This window comes from Sciurus vulgaris (genome assembly GCF_902686455.1).
Source record: "Sciurus vulgaris genome assembly, chromosome: 10".
Classification (NCBI taxonomy): Eukaryota; Metazoa; Chordata; class Mammalia; order Rodentia; family Sciuridae; genus Sciurus; species Sciurus vulgaris.
The window spans coordinates 57,047,522-57,066,787 of NC_136470.1; the positions used below are offsets into that span (position 1 = coordinate 57,047,522).

The window sequence follows — 19,266 nt, forward strand, 5'->3', positions numbered from 1 at the left end:
ATGAACAGACACTTCACAGCAGAAGATGTACAAGCAATCAACAAACATATGAAAAAATGTTCAACATCTCTAGTAATAAGAAAAATGCAAATCAAAACCACCCTAAGATTCCATCTCACCCCAATTAGAATGGCGATTATCAAAAATACAAGCAACAGGTGTTGGCGAGGATTTGGGGAGAAAGGTACACTCATACATTGCTGGTGGGGCTGCAAAGTAGTGCAGCCACTCTGGAAAGCAGTGTGGAGATTCCTTAGAAAACTTGGAATGGAACCACCATTTGACCCAGCTATCCCACTCCTTGGTCTATACGCAAAGGACTTAAAATCAGCATACTACAGAGATACAGCCACATCAATGTTCATAGCTGCTCAATTCACAATAGCCAGATTGTGGAACCAACCTAGATGTCCTTCAATTGATGAGTGGATAAAGAAACTGTGGTATATATATACAATGGAATATTACTCTGCCATAAAGAATGATAAAATTATGGCATTTGCAGGCAAACGGATGAAATTGGAGACCATCATGCTAAGTGAGATAAGCCAATCTCAAAAAACTAAAGGACGAATGATCTTGCTGATAAGTGGATGATGACACATAAGGGGGAAGGTGGGGGGAGTTAGTGTTAGGGTTAGGGTTAGGGTTAGGGTTAGAGTTAGGGAGGGGGACAAGAATGGAGAAAGAAAGGACTGTTTAGAGGGAAAAGAAGGGTGGGAGGGGTGGGGGGGAAGGGAAAAAATAATAGAATGAATCAAACTACATTACCCTATGTAAATTTATGATTATACAAATGGTATGCCTTTAACCCATGTACAAACAGACAAACAACATGTATCCCATTTGTTTACAATAAAAAAAATTAATGAAAAAAAAAAGACTTACTATCCAGACATTAAAACAAAGACTTAAATAGAATTTTCTTCTTTGAGACCCTTTTCAACAATTTCACTATGTTGAAATAGGATTTATTTAAAATATTGCTTTGTTTAAAAATCAAAAAAATTTTAAAAGTTTTTCTTTCAGCACATGTCCAGGCCGCTGTGACGGCCTTCAGAAGTATTAAAATTGTAAACATCGATGAACACTCTAGTCTTTTTGAACAAAACAGGACAAACTCAAGTCTGGTGCTCTTTAAGGCAAAGTTGTTTCAGCTCTTGATAGTTGATGCTTTGTAGTGTTGGATTAAGAGATCCGTGAAGCCAATCCTAACAGCTGTCATAAGAGGCATCACCGTCCCTTCCAGAACTCTATGTAATACTGTGTACCACAAATAGAGAAGAATACAGAGGTCTGTCAATTCCACATTGCATAGAAATAAAACTCTACTAAAATAATACTACAAAACTCTACTAAAAGCCTTTCATAAAAAATGTAACAACATTCTGCTTTAGAACCCTTGAAGTTAGAAAACTCATCTAAAAATTTGAAGCCTCATATCTCAATGCCTTAAATTCTAGGACATTTCTTTTGATTTACACCAATTTTGCATGAGGCTGATTGTCCCATTTTAATACGGAATGGTCTGAATACTGTGACTTTTCTTCTCAATATTCAATTGGAAAATCCCTGGCAAGATTTTGCCGATCTGTGTTAATATTGAAGGCTACATAATATCCCATGAGCAGAACATTCCCTTTATCCTTGTAGCCCCTAGATGCTTCCATTCTAGTGGACTGAGATGCAGAGGTTCATAGCAAGGGCACTAATTCCTACTTAAACACAGGACTTCTCCCAGTCCCAGGCTGTGTCTGATGTGTGCACTCTCTGTCTCTCTGCCTTCTACTGAAGTTTTCTAGGCAACCGTTAATGGAATTAGCTATCAATACACAGCCTAATTAAAAAAAAAAAACAAAGTGACAGGAGAGCATGTCAGAGCTTTTGCTCATCAACCACAGGACTGTATTACTGTTGGAAGGCCCATGTCAAGTGTGCACATCACCAGGAAGCGCTGGGGCCGGGTCCTTGGGAGTCCTGTGAGATTGGACAGCCTGCAAGTTTCACAAAGGATGATCCAATGGAGTCGGTAGCAACCGAGCTGCTCTTCTGCTGCAGGAGGTGTTTGTGTGGGAAGCAGATCCCAAGAGCTCCATGGAGCAGTGGGGAGGGCCAGTCTCAAGCCTCCATAACGATTTCCTGGGACTTGGGCCCTTAGAAATGAAGTTGAGAATGAACTGTTTCCACTTAGCATCATTTAAATCTGTCTGCAGGAAAGGACATACTGAGACCTCCTTTGTGCTTGGGCAAGGCCAGCTGGTGCCCACTCCCCACATGGCCGGAATCTGCACTGATAGGTCTCAGAGTCTGCAGAGGTCTATGTCAATTACATTCTTCTGTAGTGCAACCCTTAGAAATCCCGGAGATTAGGTCCTATCACTTTAGGAAAAAGCAGAACAAAACAAAGTTGACATTTTCCCTAACCCTGGGTGTTGAGTCCATCTGGAGGACGCCACTGAAGGACTCGGACCTGCAGTCTGATCAGATTGTGCGTAGCTGTCCTGGAACTGTGTGAGCCTGGAGGGATCAGTGATAGGATGTTCTTTGGGAGACAGGCGGTCTCTGCACTGCAGCCAGGGTGGGGCTGGATAAGTCTCCAACACAGAGGTGCCCCTAGGCAAGTCCTGACATCAAGCTCCAGTTCAGGGTTTTGGCAATAAAGTGGGGTCTGATGCACTTCTACGCTAGATTTCTATCCCATCTAGTATTGTAAAGCCCCTTTGGATCAAAAATACGAAGCTCAACAGCAACTTGACGTTTCAGTTTTGTATTTAACTTTTCTTACGTCTCCATGGCTTAATAATGTTCTGTTGCCAGAGAAAAATATCAGTCTGTGGAATCCAGACTTTCTGCTGGAGGGGCATATTTCAACTTAAAAGTACCTTGCCGTTGAAGTCCATGGATGGATGCTTGCAGTCCTGAGCATGGTGCCCTGTGGCCCCACAGTTATAACAAGACAGATTCCCACTCTTTTTGTGATCAGAACCATTGCTGCTTCCCACCAGTCCCTGGGTATGGCCCTGGGCCCGAAGGAGACAGTGGGCAGCACAGAGCTGTCTTCCGAGTGTCCCGAGAGGACCTGCACGGGTGCGTGGGGCATGGACAAGGGCAGGGTGTCCAGCACATCAATGCCGAAGCTCTTCTCCACTTTAATGCCGCTCCTGGGGCCGGGCCCTTTGCCCCTTTCTTCCAAAGACAAGAGCTAGTGCAGAGAGGACGAGAGGAGCTTCCCCTCAGCGCCTCCCCTGTTGGCTTTGTGCAAGGAACTCAGCATTCGGATGGGTGATAGGTGCGAGGCTGCAGGCAACAGCTGTGGGGGCAGAGGGTGGTGGCCGGCAGGGCCACAGCCAGCCTCTTTCTGCACAGGCAAGACCTGAGCCATGGGCGGGGCAGAGCTGGAGGGGAAGTGGCTCAGCAGCATCACCGACTTCTCCTTATCAGAGCCCTCCAAGTGCACATTCACACCGGGGGACAGAAAAGAGCTGTCAGCGCCATGCGGCACAGGGCGGGGCAGGCAGCACAGCCGGTGTTGCATGGGCTCCTTATGTCTGTCTCCTTGGCACTGTCCGTGGTGCCAGGGCTGCTCCACCTCCACCCGCAGCTCTGCAGAGAAGGCACAGGCCAAATTTCAGGCTGGCAACCACATCCACCTGGGGGCTGACAGGAGACCGGTCAGCACCACCTGGAGGTGAGCCCTTCGGGACACCCCAAGGAGACAAGTACTACCTCTGCCAGAGTCAGACAGTCTCACCTGCACCAATTGCCCAAGGCCTCACGGGAGGCAGACAGCACTCAGGTGGGCCTCCAGCTCCTCACAGTGCATGGAAACACGTCTGCAGAGAGGGGCACGGAGAAGCACGGCGCCCTCAGGTTGCCCAGGCCCTGAGAACAGCCCTGGCATCTGAGTGCTCTGCCTCTCTTCTCTTGCTACTTCTACTCTGTGAAGGAAAACCTGCCCCACTCTGTGAGACAAGGAACCACCACAACAGGCATCCAGAACTGGCTCCTGTGGTCAGCGTGGAGCCAGCAGGGCCCAGCCTGCTCAGGCCCAGCCAAGTCACTTCCCGTGCTGTCAGCTTGGCAGCTCCGCATCTAATTCTTTTGCCCAAAGGGTTTCGGGTAAGGCTTGAAGTCAGCTTCCCTCCTGCTCTCCTGCCTGCCTTCCTGGGCTACATCATGCAAGTCAAAACAAAGAAAGACAGGCATGACCATCAAATTGTAAATGGCAGGCGAGCATCTGGTGTGAGCACGCCTCGCCACCTGCACATCCATGACGGCCCAGTGCCAGGCCCTCCGCACGCAGCATGGCCACCACACCCGGCCTGCATGGGCCCCACGTGGCTGGTGGGGGGCACTCAGGCCACTCCACTGCTGGTGACCAAGGTGGGGGCCTAGGAGTTCAGGCATCACCGCTCTGACTTTTCCTTTTCCAGCTCCAGTTGAGTCTTGAGTTTTTTCTTTGCTCCCATGGTGAGGGACTCGAATTTATTCAGGTCTTCTTTGGTAAGGCTCAAAAACTTGCACAGGAGAAACACATCACAAAGTCGCTGAGAATCAGGACTGGAAACAAAGGCCTCAGGCCTGAAAGTGACAAGTCTGGGGCCTTCTCCATGGTGAGCTGCTTAAAGACAGGGTAGTAGTTGTGTAAGCGCAGCTTCCTAAGCCAATCCAAAATTCCGTTTTGCTCCTGGGGCTGCAGGCCTGCAGACTGAAGGGCATCAAGATGGCAGGCGGAACATCCACCTGGGCCCAGAAGGCCAGGGCGGAGCCTGAGCCCCTGGCATGGAGCAGTGAAGCAAGGCCGCAGCTGCGCTGGTCTAGGGCTGCAGGTGGTGCTGGGCAGCCCTCTGGGAGGACAGGATGCCGGCCACTCCACACACAGGCCTGCCAGACACACCCATCACGGCACCTACTTTTGGGAGGGAGGGGTGGCCAGGACTTGGACTTTGAAGCTGTTGGGTGGGAGATGAAGTGCTGAAGAACTTCTTAACGTGGTCATTTTTCAATACGTGAGAAGGCAATGAAGCCAAGTACCTCAGGCCTGCTTCCAGATCCATGTGGTTCCTCTCCACGTAGAACAGATCTGGACCAGTCAGGCAAGGAATGGGTTTGTTCAAGTTCTCTTCAGGGCAGAGCTGCGATAACTTTGAAATAAATTCAGTCACTTCTGAGGAAGATTTGGTTACTGATGTTAGTGAAGAATCAGACCACAAGACCTCAAAGGAACAGTCAACATTTCTGTCACTGTCCCTTCAGGTCTATCTTTTCAACACTCACTTTGCGTGCTTCCCCATGGGCCTCTTGGGCAGCTACTCCTCTGTGGAACGTGCTGAGGTGTGCTGTGCCTCCTCCAGGCCTTCACTGACACCCTGGGGCGGAGCCTCGGTTCGCAGAGCCATCTTGTGGCAGGCCAGACAAGTGGGCAGAGTGCAGCCTGGACCGGGAGCGCTCTGGCTTCCAGGACCCCAGCCGCCACTGCTCAGGCACCTCTGGATCTGCGTGAGTTCCTGCCACAGGACCTGCTTCTGATGGAAACTGAAGGCCGGGTGTTTAGAGGGCATGGTGAAGAGCAACAGGAACTCATCGCCAGTGCCGCCCTCGTTAAGCTGCAGCCAGTAGTTGTGGATGATGGAGTCCATGTGCGTGAGCATGTGGTAGAGCACGCCCACCGCCTCGTGCTGCTTCGAGCCCAGCAGCGCCAGCGACACTAGCAGCATGCTGCGCACCACCTCGTCCTTCAGGTTGGTAAGGCTGCCCAGGTCGGCCGGGTAGTTGGCCTTGATCTCTGAGTCGCGCAGCGAGTGGCAGTCGTTGCGCGGCAAGTCCTCCAGGCATGAGGCGAGGAAGCGCAGCTCCAGCGGGATGTACTGGTCCAGCAGGCCGCACAGGAACTCCACACGCTTCAGCGAGGCAGCTCCGAGAACCAGCAGTACAAGCCGTCCCTCTGCAGCGGGCAGCACTTCTCCACCATGCTGCCTCCTGCGCTGCGCTGCGACACGACACGGGGCCCGGGGCCACGAGGGGCGGCCGGAGGGTGCAGGGGGCCCAGGTCGCGGGGCACCGTGACCGGGGCTGGCGCTGAGGCAGTGTTATTCTAGCCCTCTGTGTCTTTAATGATCTTCTGTCTGTATGTTTTTTCCCTATTGAAAGTGGGGTATTAAAGTCCCGGTAAATAAATTACGAATGTGTTAGTATTTCTCCCTTCAGTTCTCACAAATCCTTCTCCATTCCAGGAATCACATAGATCACAACACAATAATACCAGGTGATTTTAATACACCTCTCTCACCACTGGACAGATCCTCCATACAAAAATTGAACAAAGAAACCATAGATCTGTATAACACAATCAATAATTTAGACTTAACCAACATATATAGAATATACCACCCAAAAAAGTGTGAATACACTTTCTTCTCAGCAGCACATGGATCCTTCTCTAAAATAGACCATATTTTATGCTACAACGCTAATGTTAGCAAATACAAGAAGATAGAGATAATACCTTATATTATACCAGATCATAATGGATTGAAATTAGAAGTAAATGACAGAGTAAAAAACAGAAACTACTCCAAAACCTGGAGATTAAATAATACACTATTGTATGATGAATGGATAACAGAAGACATGGGGGGGGGGATTCAAAAATTCTTAGAGGTAAACAAAAACAAAGTTACATCATATCAAAATCTCTGGGACACTATGAAACAGTACTTAGAGGAAAATTTACTTCATGGAGAGCATTCAATAAATGAAGAAAACGTCAACAAATAAATAACCTAACACTACAGCTCAATGTCCTAGAAAAAGAAGAACAGAGCAACACCAAAAGGAGTAGAAGTCAGGAAATAGTTAAAATGAGAGCTGAAATCAACAAAATTGAAGCAAAAGAAACAATTAAAAAAACTGACTAAATAAATCATTGGTTCTTTGAAAAAATATACAAAATTGATAAACCCTATTCCACACTAACAAAAAGGAGAGAGAAAACTCAAATTACTAAAATTTGAAATGAAAATGGAAATATCACGTCAGACACTAGTGAAATACAAAATATAATTAGAAGCTATTTTGAAAATCTGTACTCCAACAAAATAGAATATACCGAAGACATCCATGAGTTTCTAGAGACATATGAATTACCTAAACTGAACCAGGAGGACATACACAGTTTAAATACGTCAAATTCAAGTAATGAAATAGAAGAAGTCATCAAAAGCGAACCAATCAAGAAAAGTTTGGGATCAGATTGTTCTCAGCAGAGTTCTACAAAACCTTTAAAGAAGAGTTCATTTCTAATACTTTTCAAAGTATTTCATGAAACAGAAGAGGTGGGAACCCTCCCAAACTCATTCTATGAAGCCAATATCTCCCTGATACCTAAAGCAGACAGAGAGACATCGAGGAAAGAAAATTTCAGAAAATTAAATATTCTTAATGAACTTTGATATAAAAAATGTCAACAAAATCTTAGCAAATTGCAAACAAAAATATATTAAATAGATAGTGCCCCACAATCAAGTGGGTTTTATCCCAGGGATGCAAGGTTGGTTCAACATATGGAAATCAATAAATGTAATTCACCATATCAATAGACTTAAAGTCAAGAATCACATGATTATTATGACAGATGCAGAAAAAGCATTTTATAAAATAAATCATCCCTTCATGCTCAAAATACTAGAAAAAAATAGAGATAGTGGGAACATTCCTTAACATTGTAAAGGATATCTGTGCTAAGCCAGTGGCTAATATCATTCTAAATGGTGAAAAACTGAAAGCATTCCCCCTAAAAACTGGAACAAGGCAGGGATGTCCTCTTTCACCACTTCTATTCAAAATTGTCCTTGAAACTCTAGCCAGAACAATTAGACAGACCAAGAAAATTAAAGGGATACGAATAGGAAATAAGAACACAAACTATCACTATTTGCTGATGACATGATTATATACTTAGAGGAACCAGAAAATCCCACCAGAAAACTTTTAGAACTCATAAGTGAATTGGGAAATGTAGAGGACATAAGATCAATGCTCACAAATGTAATGATTTTTATACATAAGTGATGAATCTTCAGAAAGAGATGTTAGGAAAAGCACCCCATCCACAATAGCTTCAAAAGAAAAAAAATACTTAGGAATCAATCTAACAAAAGTGGTGGAAGATCTTTACAATGAGAACTACAAACAGTAAAGAAATAAAGAAAACCTTAGAAGATAGAAAGATCTCCCATGTTCTTAGATAGTCATAATTAATATTGTCAAAATGGCCATACTACCAAAAGTGCTATACAGATTCAATGCAAATCCTATTATAATCCCAAGGACGTGCCTTACAGAAATAGAGCAAGCAATCATGAAATTCATTTGGAAGAATAAGAAACCCAGAATAGCTAAAGCAATCCTTAGCAGGAAGTGTGAAGCAGGGGGTATCGCAATACCAGAACTTCAACTGTACTACAAAGCAATAGTAACAAATGTGCCATGGTATTGGCACCAAAATAGACAGGTAGATCAATCATACAGAATAGAGGACACGGACAAAAACCCAAATAAATACAATTTTCTCATACTAGACAAAGGTTCCAAAAATATACAATGGAGAAAAGATAGCTTCTTCAACAAATGGTGCTGGGAAAACTGGAAATCCATATGCAGCAGAATGAAACTAAACCCCTATCTCTCATCCTGATAAAAAATCAACTCAAAACGGATCAATGACCTTGGAATCACACCAGAGACCCTGCATCTTATAGAAGAAAAAGTAGGTCCAAATTGTCAATATGTCAGCATAGGATCTGACTTTCTTAACAGGACTCCATAGCACAAGAAAAAAAGGCAAGAATCAATAACTGGGACAGATTCAATCTAAAAAGATTTCTCTCAGCAAAGGAAACTATCAACAATGTGAAGAGAGAGCCTACAGAGTGGAGAAAATCTTTGCCACTCATACTTCAGATAGAACCCTAATTTCCAGAATATATAAATAACTCAAAAAAACTTTACACCAAAGATACAAATAACCCATCCAACAAATGGGCTAAGGAAATGAACAGACACGTCACAGAAGAAGATCTAGAAGCAATCAACAAACATATGAAAAAAATGTTCAACATCTCTAGTAATAAGAGAAATGCAAATCAAAACTACCCTAATATTCCATCTCACACTAATAGGAATGGCAATTATCAAGAATACAAGCAACAATAGGTGTTGGCGAGGATGTGGGGGAAAAGGGACACTCATACTTTGCTGGTGGGGCTGCTAATTAGTGCAGCCACTCTGGAAAGCAGTGTGGAGATTCCTTAGAAAACTTGGAATGGAACCACCATTTTACCCAGCTATCCCACTCCTTGGCCTATACCTAAAGGACTTAAAATCAGCCTATTACAGAGATACAGCCACATCAATATTCATAGCTGCTCAACATACAGTATGAGGAGAGAATCTTAAAGGCCAGGAGAGAAAAAAATTGCATTATATATAGTGGGAAACCAATTGAAATCTCAGGTCATTTCTCAACCAAGACATTCAAAGTTAGGAGGTTCTGGAATAATATATTTCAAGATATGAAAAAAAAAAAAAAATGAGGATGACCAATGATTTTGTGTACAGAAAAACTAAGCTTCAGGTTTGAAAATGAAATTAAAAATCTTCCTTGATTAAAAAAAAGTTAAAAGAATTCACAACTAGAAACTCTGCTCTATAGAGCATTCGCCACAAAAAATTGCATGGTGGTGAAATGGAAAACACAAGTTTAAAGGATCAAAGGAAAGATGTACACCAAAGAATTATCATGGAAGGAGAAACTAATTCAACTTAAAAACCAGAGACAAAAAAAATGACCAGAATTACAACTTACATTTCAATATTAACCTTGAATGTTAATTACCTACAGTCCTCAATCAAAGGGAATGAGTGGAATTATGATGAGTTCAGAATTGCAAAAGATGGAGTCTGAATATCCACATGACCAAATTTTCTTTCTCTACAGGATCAGGAAATGAATTGTGTTGATTTCCACTAAAAGAAACAACAAAACAAGGAGTGGGGGCATGATGGCACATGCCTGTAATCCCAGCAACTTGGGAGGTGACGCAGGAAGATCACAGGTTCAAAGCCAGCCTCAGCAATTGGGGCTGTAAACAATTTAATCAGCCTCATTCTCCAAAAAAAATACCAAAAGGTCTAGGGGTGTATCTCAGTGTTTAAGTGCCGCTGGGTTTAATCCCTAGTACCAAAATAAATAAATAAAATCACCTCCTGGAATCCCTTATGGTCCACCTGCTACAGGATTGTACTTTTTGGGTTCTTCACACTTACCTGGCTTCTATATATCTCTTCAATATCACTTCCTAACTCCTCCACCAACTCTATCAAATCTACTTTGACAAGGTCAGATGTGACTTCTCTACTGAAAAGCAAATGGACAATTTATGTTCTCAACTTAGTGACTTAAGAGAGTTTGATGGAGATGATCTACTACTTAAGTCCACAAATTGACTGACTTAGCAGTATACAGCATAAGAACTGGAGACTGAGTGCATATTCAAATGTGTAATTTATATTAGTGTAATTAGTGTAATAAAGATAGCACTTAAATGAATAATGCAACCATGCATTTATGGGCATTTTAAATTGAAGGTTAAAAATATTACATGATAGTTCAAAACAACAGTTATCAAATTTATGGCATTTCTCATCTAATTATTATTATACTCCAAACTAAATCCTTTCCTTGTACTTTGATCTTTTGTCTTGTCAAATGTACTAAGATATCAAAACAAACTGGTCAAGGGTAGTGGCAGAGAAGAGAGTGAAACTAGCTTCAAAGACCAAGTCATCCATTATTTCCATCATGCCACAGTTTTTGTGCTCACACAATTTATCACCATGAACTTCATATAAAAATTAAACACAATCCCATTTTTATGAGCACCTTCAAAATGAAACACTTAGGTATAAGCCTAACATAGTCTTTGTAAAATCTACAATAGGAAAACAGAATCTGATCAACAAAATCAAACAAGAACTAAATAAATGGAGAGAAGTTCCATCTTCATGGAGAGGAAGACCCAAACTTTTCAAGATCTTAGTTGTTTCAAATTTAACCTATAGACTCAATGCAATCCCAAATAAGTTCTTAGTAAGTTATATTGTGGATATTGACAAACAGATGCTACAATCTGTATGAAAACACAAAAAAAAACCACAATAAACTATGCAATATTGAGAAGAACATAGTTGGAGGACCTGACTTCAAGACTTACTATCCAGTCACATCATCAAGAGAATAGGTCACTGCAGAATCAAGAGCCAAATGAATCCGTGAAGCAGAGAGACACTTCAAAAATATACCTAAATAAATGTAGTTACAAAGTCATTGACACAGGAGCAATGCAACACAATGAAGAACAGATAGTTTTTTCAATATATGGTGCTGGAATTACTGGATATTCACATGCTAAAAAAAATGAATCTAGACATAGATTCTTCAACCCTCCCATGAATCAACTCAAAATAGAAGCCAGGCACATATGCAAAATTATAAAACTCTCAGAAGACAACCTAAGAGAAAAATGAGATGGCCTTGGGGTTGACAAAGACTTTCTACGTAATTCAACAAAAGCACACTTGTAAAAGAATTATTAAGCTAGATTTCACTAGTGAATATATCTGCTTCAGAAAAGCTAATGTAGAGATAAAACCAAGCCATAGACTGCATGAGATTGTTCTCAAAAGATATAGATTTTACCCAAAATATGCATCAAACTTGTAAAGTCACAATAGGAATACCGTCTGCTTTTCTGTTTCTCCTTTCTATTAGATTTTCAAATTCTCTCTATTTCTTTTAACCTATGTTTAAGTTTAAACACTAAAAATTATAACATGCATTTGTTACTTCCATACTACTCCTCCACAGATTTAAGAAAAATTCATCTCCAATAATGATGTTATCATTTTCTATGCATAGTTTAATAGTATTTTCATTTTATCCTTTTTCTCTCCCAATTAAATGTTGCTATTCTTTTGTAAGAATTCTTTAAATATTTACCTGTTCTTCAGATATAGCTTCCTCCTATATGCGAATTTCACTTTGAAGTTTCAAATTCCTTCTATCCACAGTACATTTTCGGAATTCTTTTAATAATTTTTTAGGGGGTGCAAAGCAAGTTTCATTAAAGGAGAGGACAGACAAAGACTCTCAAGAGGGGAAGTGGATCCAGAGCTCAAATCCCTTAATGACATATTTTTGGTGACACGTTCTTTAATGTGATTTTCTGAAATGGCTTGATTTTTCTCCTCATTCTTTTGCTTTGTTTGTTTTTCTTTGAGGTGCTGGGTGTTGAACTAGGCACACATTCTGACAAAAACACTACTACAGTTCAACTTATTCTTCATTATACTTATACATCAAGGATAAAAAAATACAGGAATCTCATATTTCTTGCATTAATGCTATGTAACCTAACAATATCTGTCTACTGCCTTCTGCTTTCCATTAATGATATTTTGGGGGGATTACTCCTATTGCTTTTCTTTGAAATATTCTGCTTTTTATCTCTACCTGTTTTTAACCTTTTTTTCTTAGTCCTCATAGTCTAGAGTATCAACTTGATTTTGTTGAAATATGAATTATTGTATCAGTTCAGCTTGAAGATAGTCTACTTAAATTTGATAATCCAGTAGCCTAATTGATACTGCAAAACCTTTCCTTGTTCTGCTGGATGATCTTCACATGCTTGAATTTTGTACTTTTTAATACCATCTGTCTACCAAGTTTTAGACACTTTTAATGTATCTTCAGTACCATATTTAGTATTCTAAATAATTTTGACATTCTGAACCATATTTTAGGAAGTGTATTAGTTTGTTCTTCAATTCATTTATAATCCATCAGCAATTATATGAAAACATGTTCAACATCTTCTGCAATTCCTTCTTTTCCTGTCTGATTGGATCTTCATTCCATGTTGGAGGGTTTAAATTGCAACAGAGTAAGTTTTCATTAATTTCCCATGTACTTTCCACTTTCTATTTGTAATTATTTCTATTCTGTTTTGATAATATGTAATTACATTTCATATTTTGAACACTGTTGTATTCTATAACCATTTAGAAATAATCATTATATGTATTATCTGGTCACTTTAAATAATACGAGAGTCTTTAATTTTTAATTTATTTTGATTCATTGTACACAAGTGGGGTACAATTGTGGTTTTCCTGGTTGTACACGAAGTAGAGTCACATCATTTCTGTAATCATACATGTACATTGGGTAATGATGTTTATCTCATTCTGTTATTTTTCCTTCCCCCATTCCCTCCTATCCTTCTTTTTCCTCTATACAATCCATCCTTTCTCCCTTCTTGTCTCACTCCCACTCCCCATTATGTATCATCATCCACTTCTCAGAGAGATAATTCCACCTTTGGTTTTGTGGGATTGGCTTATCTCGCTTCGCATGATATTCTCCAACACTGTCCATTTACCTGCAAATGTCATAAATTTATTCTTCTTTATGTCTGAATAATATTCCATTGGTGTGTATATACCATAGCTTCTTTGTTCATTCATCAGTTGAAGGGCAACTAAGCTAGTTCCCCAATCTAGCTATTGTGAATTGACCTGATATGAACATTGATGTGGTTGCATCACTGCAGTATGCTGATTCTAAGTCCTTTGGGTTTAGGCCAAGGAGTGGGATACCTGAGTCAAATAGTGCTCCATTCCAAGTTTTCTAAGGAATCTCCACATTGCTTTCCAGAGTGGCTGCACTAATTTGCAATCCCACCAGCAATGTATACATATACCCTTTCACTCACATCCTGGCCAATACCTATTGTTAGTTGGATTCTTGATAATAGCCATTCTAATTGGGGGAGATGGAATCTTAAGTTAGTTTTGATTTGCATTTCAATATGAGAATCTTTGAGATCTAATACTATTGTGAAATTCACTGGAACAATAAGAAATCCAGAACAGAGAAAGCAATATTTAGCAAGAAAAGTGAAGCAGGAGGCATCACAATACCACACTTTAAATTACACTACAGAGGTATAGTAACAAAAACAGCCAAGTGTTGGCACCAAAACAAACATGAAAACAAACATGAAAAACAATGGTGCAAAATACAAGACACAGAAACCTATTGCCTCCTTTTGGACAAACGTGCTAAAAATATTCACTGGAGAAAAGAGCCTATTCAACAAATCAAGCTGGGAAAATTGGAAATCCTCATGTCTCAAAATGAAAATAAACCCCATTCTGTTACCATGCACAAATCTCAATGCAATGTGGATGAAAGATATAAGCACTAGAACAGAATCCCTTCTTCTAATAACAGAAGAAGTAGTCCCAAACCTTCACAATACTGGTTTAGGATTGGATGGCTTAAGAAGACTTCTAAAGCACAAGAAGTAAAATCAAGAATCAATAAATGAGTTGGATTCAAATGAAAAAGCTTAGTCTCAGCAAAGGAACCAATCAATAATGTGAAGAGAGAGCCTACGGAAAGTAAGGAAATCTTTGCCATCTGCACCATAGATAGAGCATTAATCTCCAGGATATATAAAGAACTCAAAAATTTAACACCAAAAAAACCAAATAGACCAATCAATAAATGGGCTTAGAAACTGAATAGATATTTCACAGAAGAAGAAATATAATGCATCAACAAATATATGAAAAGATGTCCAACTTCTCTAGCAATTGGAGAAATGCAAATCAAAACTACTCTAAGAATTCATCTCATTCCAGTCAGACGGGCAGTTTTTAAGAATTTAAACAACAGTAAATGTTGGTGTGGATGTGGTAAAAGGACATTCATACATGGCTGGTGGGACTGCAAAATGGTGCAACCACTATGAAAAGCAGTAGGAAGTTTCCTAAAAACTTGGAATGGAAACATCATTTGACACAGTTATCCCACTCCTTGGTCTATGCCCAAAGGACTTAAAATCAGCAAAGTACAGTGATAGCAGCTCCACTCACAATAGCTACACTATGGAATTAACCTTGGTGTTCTCCACATGAATGCATTAAAAAATGATATATATACACAATGTAATATTACTCAGCCTAAAGGAGAATGAAATGATGGCTTTTGCAGTTAATGGATGGAGCTGGAGAATATGCTAAGTGAAATAAGCCAATCCCCATTAAGATTCAACACTGTTGAAAGTCTCTATACTTCCTTCAGAAGGTACAAGATGGGAAGCTCACAAAATACTCAAGTTCAGTATTACCACTCTCACCATCAACAGTCCCCCACTCCTGTCCCCAATCTCCTCCCCACCTTGACATCTGACTCACTTTACTCTTTACTTTCATTTATGTTAATGGTCATAGGCAGCCCAGGACTCCCAGTCGCCCCCAGTATTTCCACCCTAATGCCCAAGTGGCTCTGAACATGCTCCTTAGTTTCACCAGCTGTGCTTTCAGGGCAACATTTCTTCTCTCACAAACTCAGGTCTCGAGATGAAGGAAGTGTCCTTTTGGATTTTCATTGCTCTTTGAAGTTCCATCACTCTAAAATTGAAAAAAGAAAAATAAAAGATTAGTAAGAGTAGTAAAGGCAAAGTAGTCAAAGGGCAGAAAGATAATGTGCAAAAGACTAGAAACCTTGTTGTTGAAATAACCATTACTGATTTCCACAAAAGATTTTATACATATATAAAGATCAGTTGCAAGGAATAAAAAAACAAAGTCCTCTGTCCTGAGATCAGGGTCCACTGGCAGTCCTGGGAGCACTGCCTGAGCTCTGCACTGGGTCCACCACATCAAGGTCCACAGCAAGTCCCCTCAGGAGTTCTCTCTCCCTGGCTCCTCCCTTAGCTGGTGAGGACGTTCACTCTCACCTGTCTATTAAACGATATTAAGGCTTCGAGAAAAATGTAAAAAACTAAAATAAAATATATAATCTGGGGACAAGAAAAGATCCAAGAATTAGATATAATAGTTATGCACAATATGAAACAGAAAGAACAGAGAAAGTGATGATTTCTCTGGAAAACAGGGCAAAATATAGAAAGAAAAAACCCAGTGATTTAAGTATTCTTTTAAGAAGCCTTTAGATTTTTAATTTTCCAAAATGTGTGATGAGTACTCTCTAGGTAAACATCTTAATGTAATTTTAATATTCTCATACAAAAACTTGAGGACATTTTGAAATCATCACTGAAAGTCAAATGCCACCTGCTGTTTTTAGCAACACACATGCACAGATGCACACACCAGGTCATGGGTCAATCACTCACTGATTCTGTATGATCTGTTTGTGGGCCAATGACAGGAGGTGCAGCCTCTTTACCCCATCATCCTCCTCTCTCACTACTGCTGATGTTTCTGATCCCTTGGTGTTCAGCTGTGTTCATCACATGAGAAAACAAGATTAAAAGGATACAAAGTGATGGATCATCTCATTTTTTATATATACTTTAAGAAATTATTTTTTCAATAGCTAATTTTTAAATGATTAAAACTCACTGGTTCCAATATCATCATTTAAAGACTTAAGTTGATTTTATGGAATATGGAAAAGTAAGTATATGAAGTAAAAGTATATGATAAGTATTCTTGAGTAATAATTGCAAATATATCACATAGTTATTTAGCTGTAATGGCGGAATTCATTTTAGAAAGAAAAATACAAACAGATTTGTATTGGGTAACCTGAATTAGAAGAAGATTTAAAAGAAATAAATTGACCTACTCCTGAGGATCCACAAGGGAAGCCATCCTTTTCTGAATATGAAAGAGAAAGAATGCTAACAATTCAAGGAAGAAAACTTTCATATGACAAAAAGAAAAATAATATAAAAGAGCAAGTGAAATTTCTTAAACTGATTACAATTTAAGTAGAATTACTTCTTTCATAAAATGATAGTAATGGTAAAATAAAAAGTAATTAATATAAGACACAGTGAATAACTCTCCAATGTTAATGAGTACTCAAAATACATTTAAAAAATCCTGAATTGGTCAATAAAATGGATGAGATTTATTGTATGAAAATTATACTTCAATATAGTTGTTAAGATGTAATGAAAAATATACCTATCCATCTGTAGAAAATTAAAACATTTACTGTTTAAGGTACTTTCTCCAGGGAATTGCCTACCAAGGAACAGGGGAATAATAAGCAACCAAACAAGGCAACTAGGAAAAGCATGATGTTTGACATGTGATTTGTTTCTAAAATGCAACTTCCTTTCTACTTGACCCAAAAGTTCTAGGTAAAAGATTTTCCTTTTCCTAAGGGTATACCAGATTAAAGTATACAAGGTGAAGATCAATATTACTTGCAAAGAAGTGGGCTTCTTCCTTGAACAAAGTCTTTATTTCTCTGATGATGGAAACATATTAAATACACTGGATTCAAACCACGTAAGATTTTAACTGAATTATATTACTTTATAAACCTTGATATATGACTTTAGATACAGAAGAACATATTAAATAAAAATAACAGCCATCCTGGTGTTATAATTGTCAAAATCAACACCGAGATAAAAAGGAGACCTGAACTTGCATCTTTCAAGTACAATGGAAGAAAGAGAAAGCAGAAGAACCAGTGTAAGGAAGAAGAGTGTAACTCTCACAAGACATTCCTGAGATGGCTCAACCAACTGTAACACATGGACTTCATTCTCATGATGATTTACACAAACATTTTAAAAATCCGTTATATTCCAGTTCTTATCCAAAGATATTCTAATTATGAGTTATAAATCATTTTAGTTATAATGCTTATTTTTATGAATTTACATGTTTGACAGATTGCACTATTTGATTAGAATTTTTTTTTTAATTGCAAACCCGTATATGTATATAGAAGGCATTTCCTACTAATCAACTTTAAGTAGATTTTTAGCTCCTTTTTGCTATCTAAATAATGGGACAAAGCCCTTATTCTGTGATATTCTATTGTTTCCCTAGGACACACTTGCTAATAGTTACATTTCTGGGTCAAAAGGTATACACTCTAACATTTTCACTTGTTGCTTGGTATATATACATAAATTTTTTTTTAATATTTTTGTTTTTATTCATTTTTTGGTGTTGGGGATTGAACCCCGGGCCTCCAGCATGCTAAGCACATGCTAACCACAACAATAAGTTTCACCTCAAGCCTCCCAATTTTAATATTATGGAGTCACATTGCTTTGTCTCCTCCCTGATGCCCTGTAGTGGGGATTGATTTCATGGGCTTTAACACTGAGCTGCATCACCAGTGCCCCCAATTTTTTTACAAAAGTGGAGAGAAGAGTCTTGCTAAGATCCCAATGCCTGCCTCAAATTTGTGATCCTCCTGACTCAGTCTATTGAGTCTCTGGGATTACAGGTGTGAGCCATGCTTCCTGGCTTCATTCTTGTTCTTTTTGTAGTTATATATATATATATATACACACACACACCATTTAATGAAGGTTTGCTTCAAACTCAAGGACTCAAGTGATCCTTGTGCTCTAGCCTACAGAGTAGTTGGAAATAAATGCATGTGACGCCAAGACCAACTTTTATCTTTTTATTTTCTTCAATTTTTTATTTTAGGCATTACTAGAGTTTGAATTCAGGCACATTATGCCACTGAACTACCTCCTCACGCCTTTTTATTTAGCAGGGTCTTACTAAACTGCCAGGCCTGGTCTCAAAATTATGATCCTCCTGCCTCAGGCTCCTGAACTTCTAGGGTTTTTCAGTATGTGTCATTATGCTCAGTCATCTTAAATTGCTGCTTTATATTCTGGATTTACTTACCTCCCATAAGGATGCAATATCACCACTCCTTCGGGGGCTTACAAATGGAGACTTGGACCCAGGGAGTTTTGGGAGTGCCTGTGGGGAGTGGATTGGTGAGCCCACAGCCTCCAGTGCTTTCCACTCTGTTCTCTCCTCTTTCTGGAAAAGCAGGTGTTCTGACATATACCTGGGGAACAACAGGTTAAATGCAAAGGGTCACTTTCCACCTTGGCCTGGGTTCCCTAACCTCCCTCTCCACTCAGCTTGCAAAACACAGAGACCAGAGATCTTATACAGGAGCCCATTCAGCCTGCAATTTCCCTCTACCCCAATTGGTGGGGCAAGAATCAACAGAAACACAGTACAGTGAAATTCACAGAGGCCCCTAGGTGGCTCTGGAGAAAACCCCAAAAGAAAGGATCAGTGTGTGTCAGGGCCTGGAAGCTGGGGTAGGGACCAGGGAAGAGACCCAGCTTCAGCCCTCCTGACCAGCCCAAGGGATCCCACTGAAGCCCC

The 19,266-nt window shown here is 40.0% G+C and overlaps 1 protein-coding gene and 1 pseudogene across 2 annotated transcripts in view; both read right to left on the minus strand.

The window, feature by feature from the left end:
- Positions 1-1,891: 1,891 nt before the first annotated feature.
- LOC306670394 (zinc finger CCHC domain-containing protein 14-like) lies at positions 1,892-5,971 on the minus strand (annotated as a pseudogene). The gene is made up of 4 exons: positions 4,604-5,971; positions 4,300-4,517; positions 2,883-3,603; positions 1,892-1,994 (listed from the first exon to the last, which is right to left on the minus strand). The product of its transcript is annotated as a zinc finger CCHC domain-containing protein 14-like (transcript).
- Positions 5,972-14,706: 8,735 nt separating this feature from the next.
- LOC306671101 (serine/threonine-protein kinase PAK 2-like) overlaps positions 14,707-19,266 on the minus strand; it is a 368,847-nt gene continuing 364,287 nt past the window's right edge. The window contains exons 8-11 of the mRNA XM_079156336.1: positions 18,769-18,937; positions 16,721-16,752; positions 16,266-16,372; positions 14,707-15,537 (exon numbers count right to left, since the gene is read on the minus strand). Coding sequence (XP_079012462.1) covers positions 16,369-16,372; positions 16,721-16,752; positions 18,769-18,937 — 205 coding nt within the window. The 3' untranslated portion in view covers positions 14,707-15,537; positions 16,266-16,368. The remainder of the gene's footprint in view (positions 15,538-16,265; positions 16,373-16,720; positions 16,753-18,768; positions 18,938-19,266) is intronic.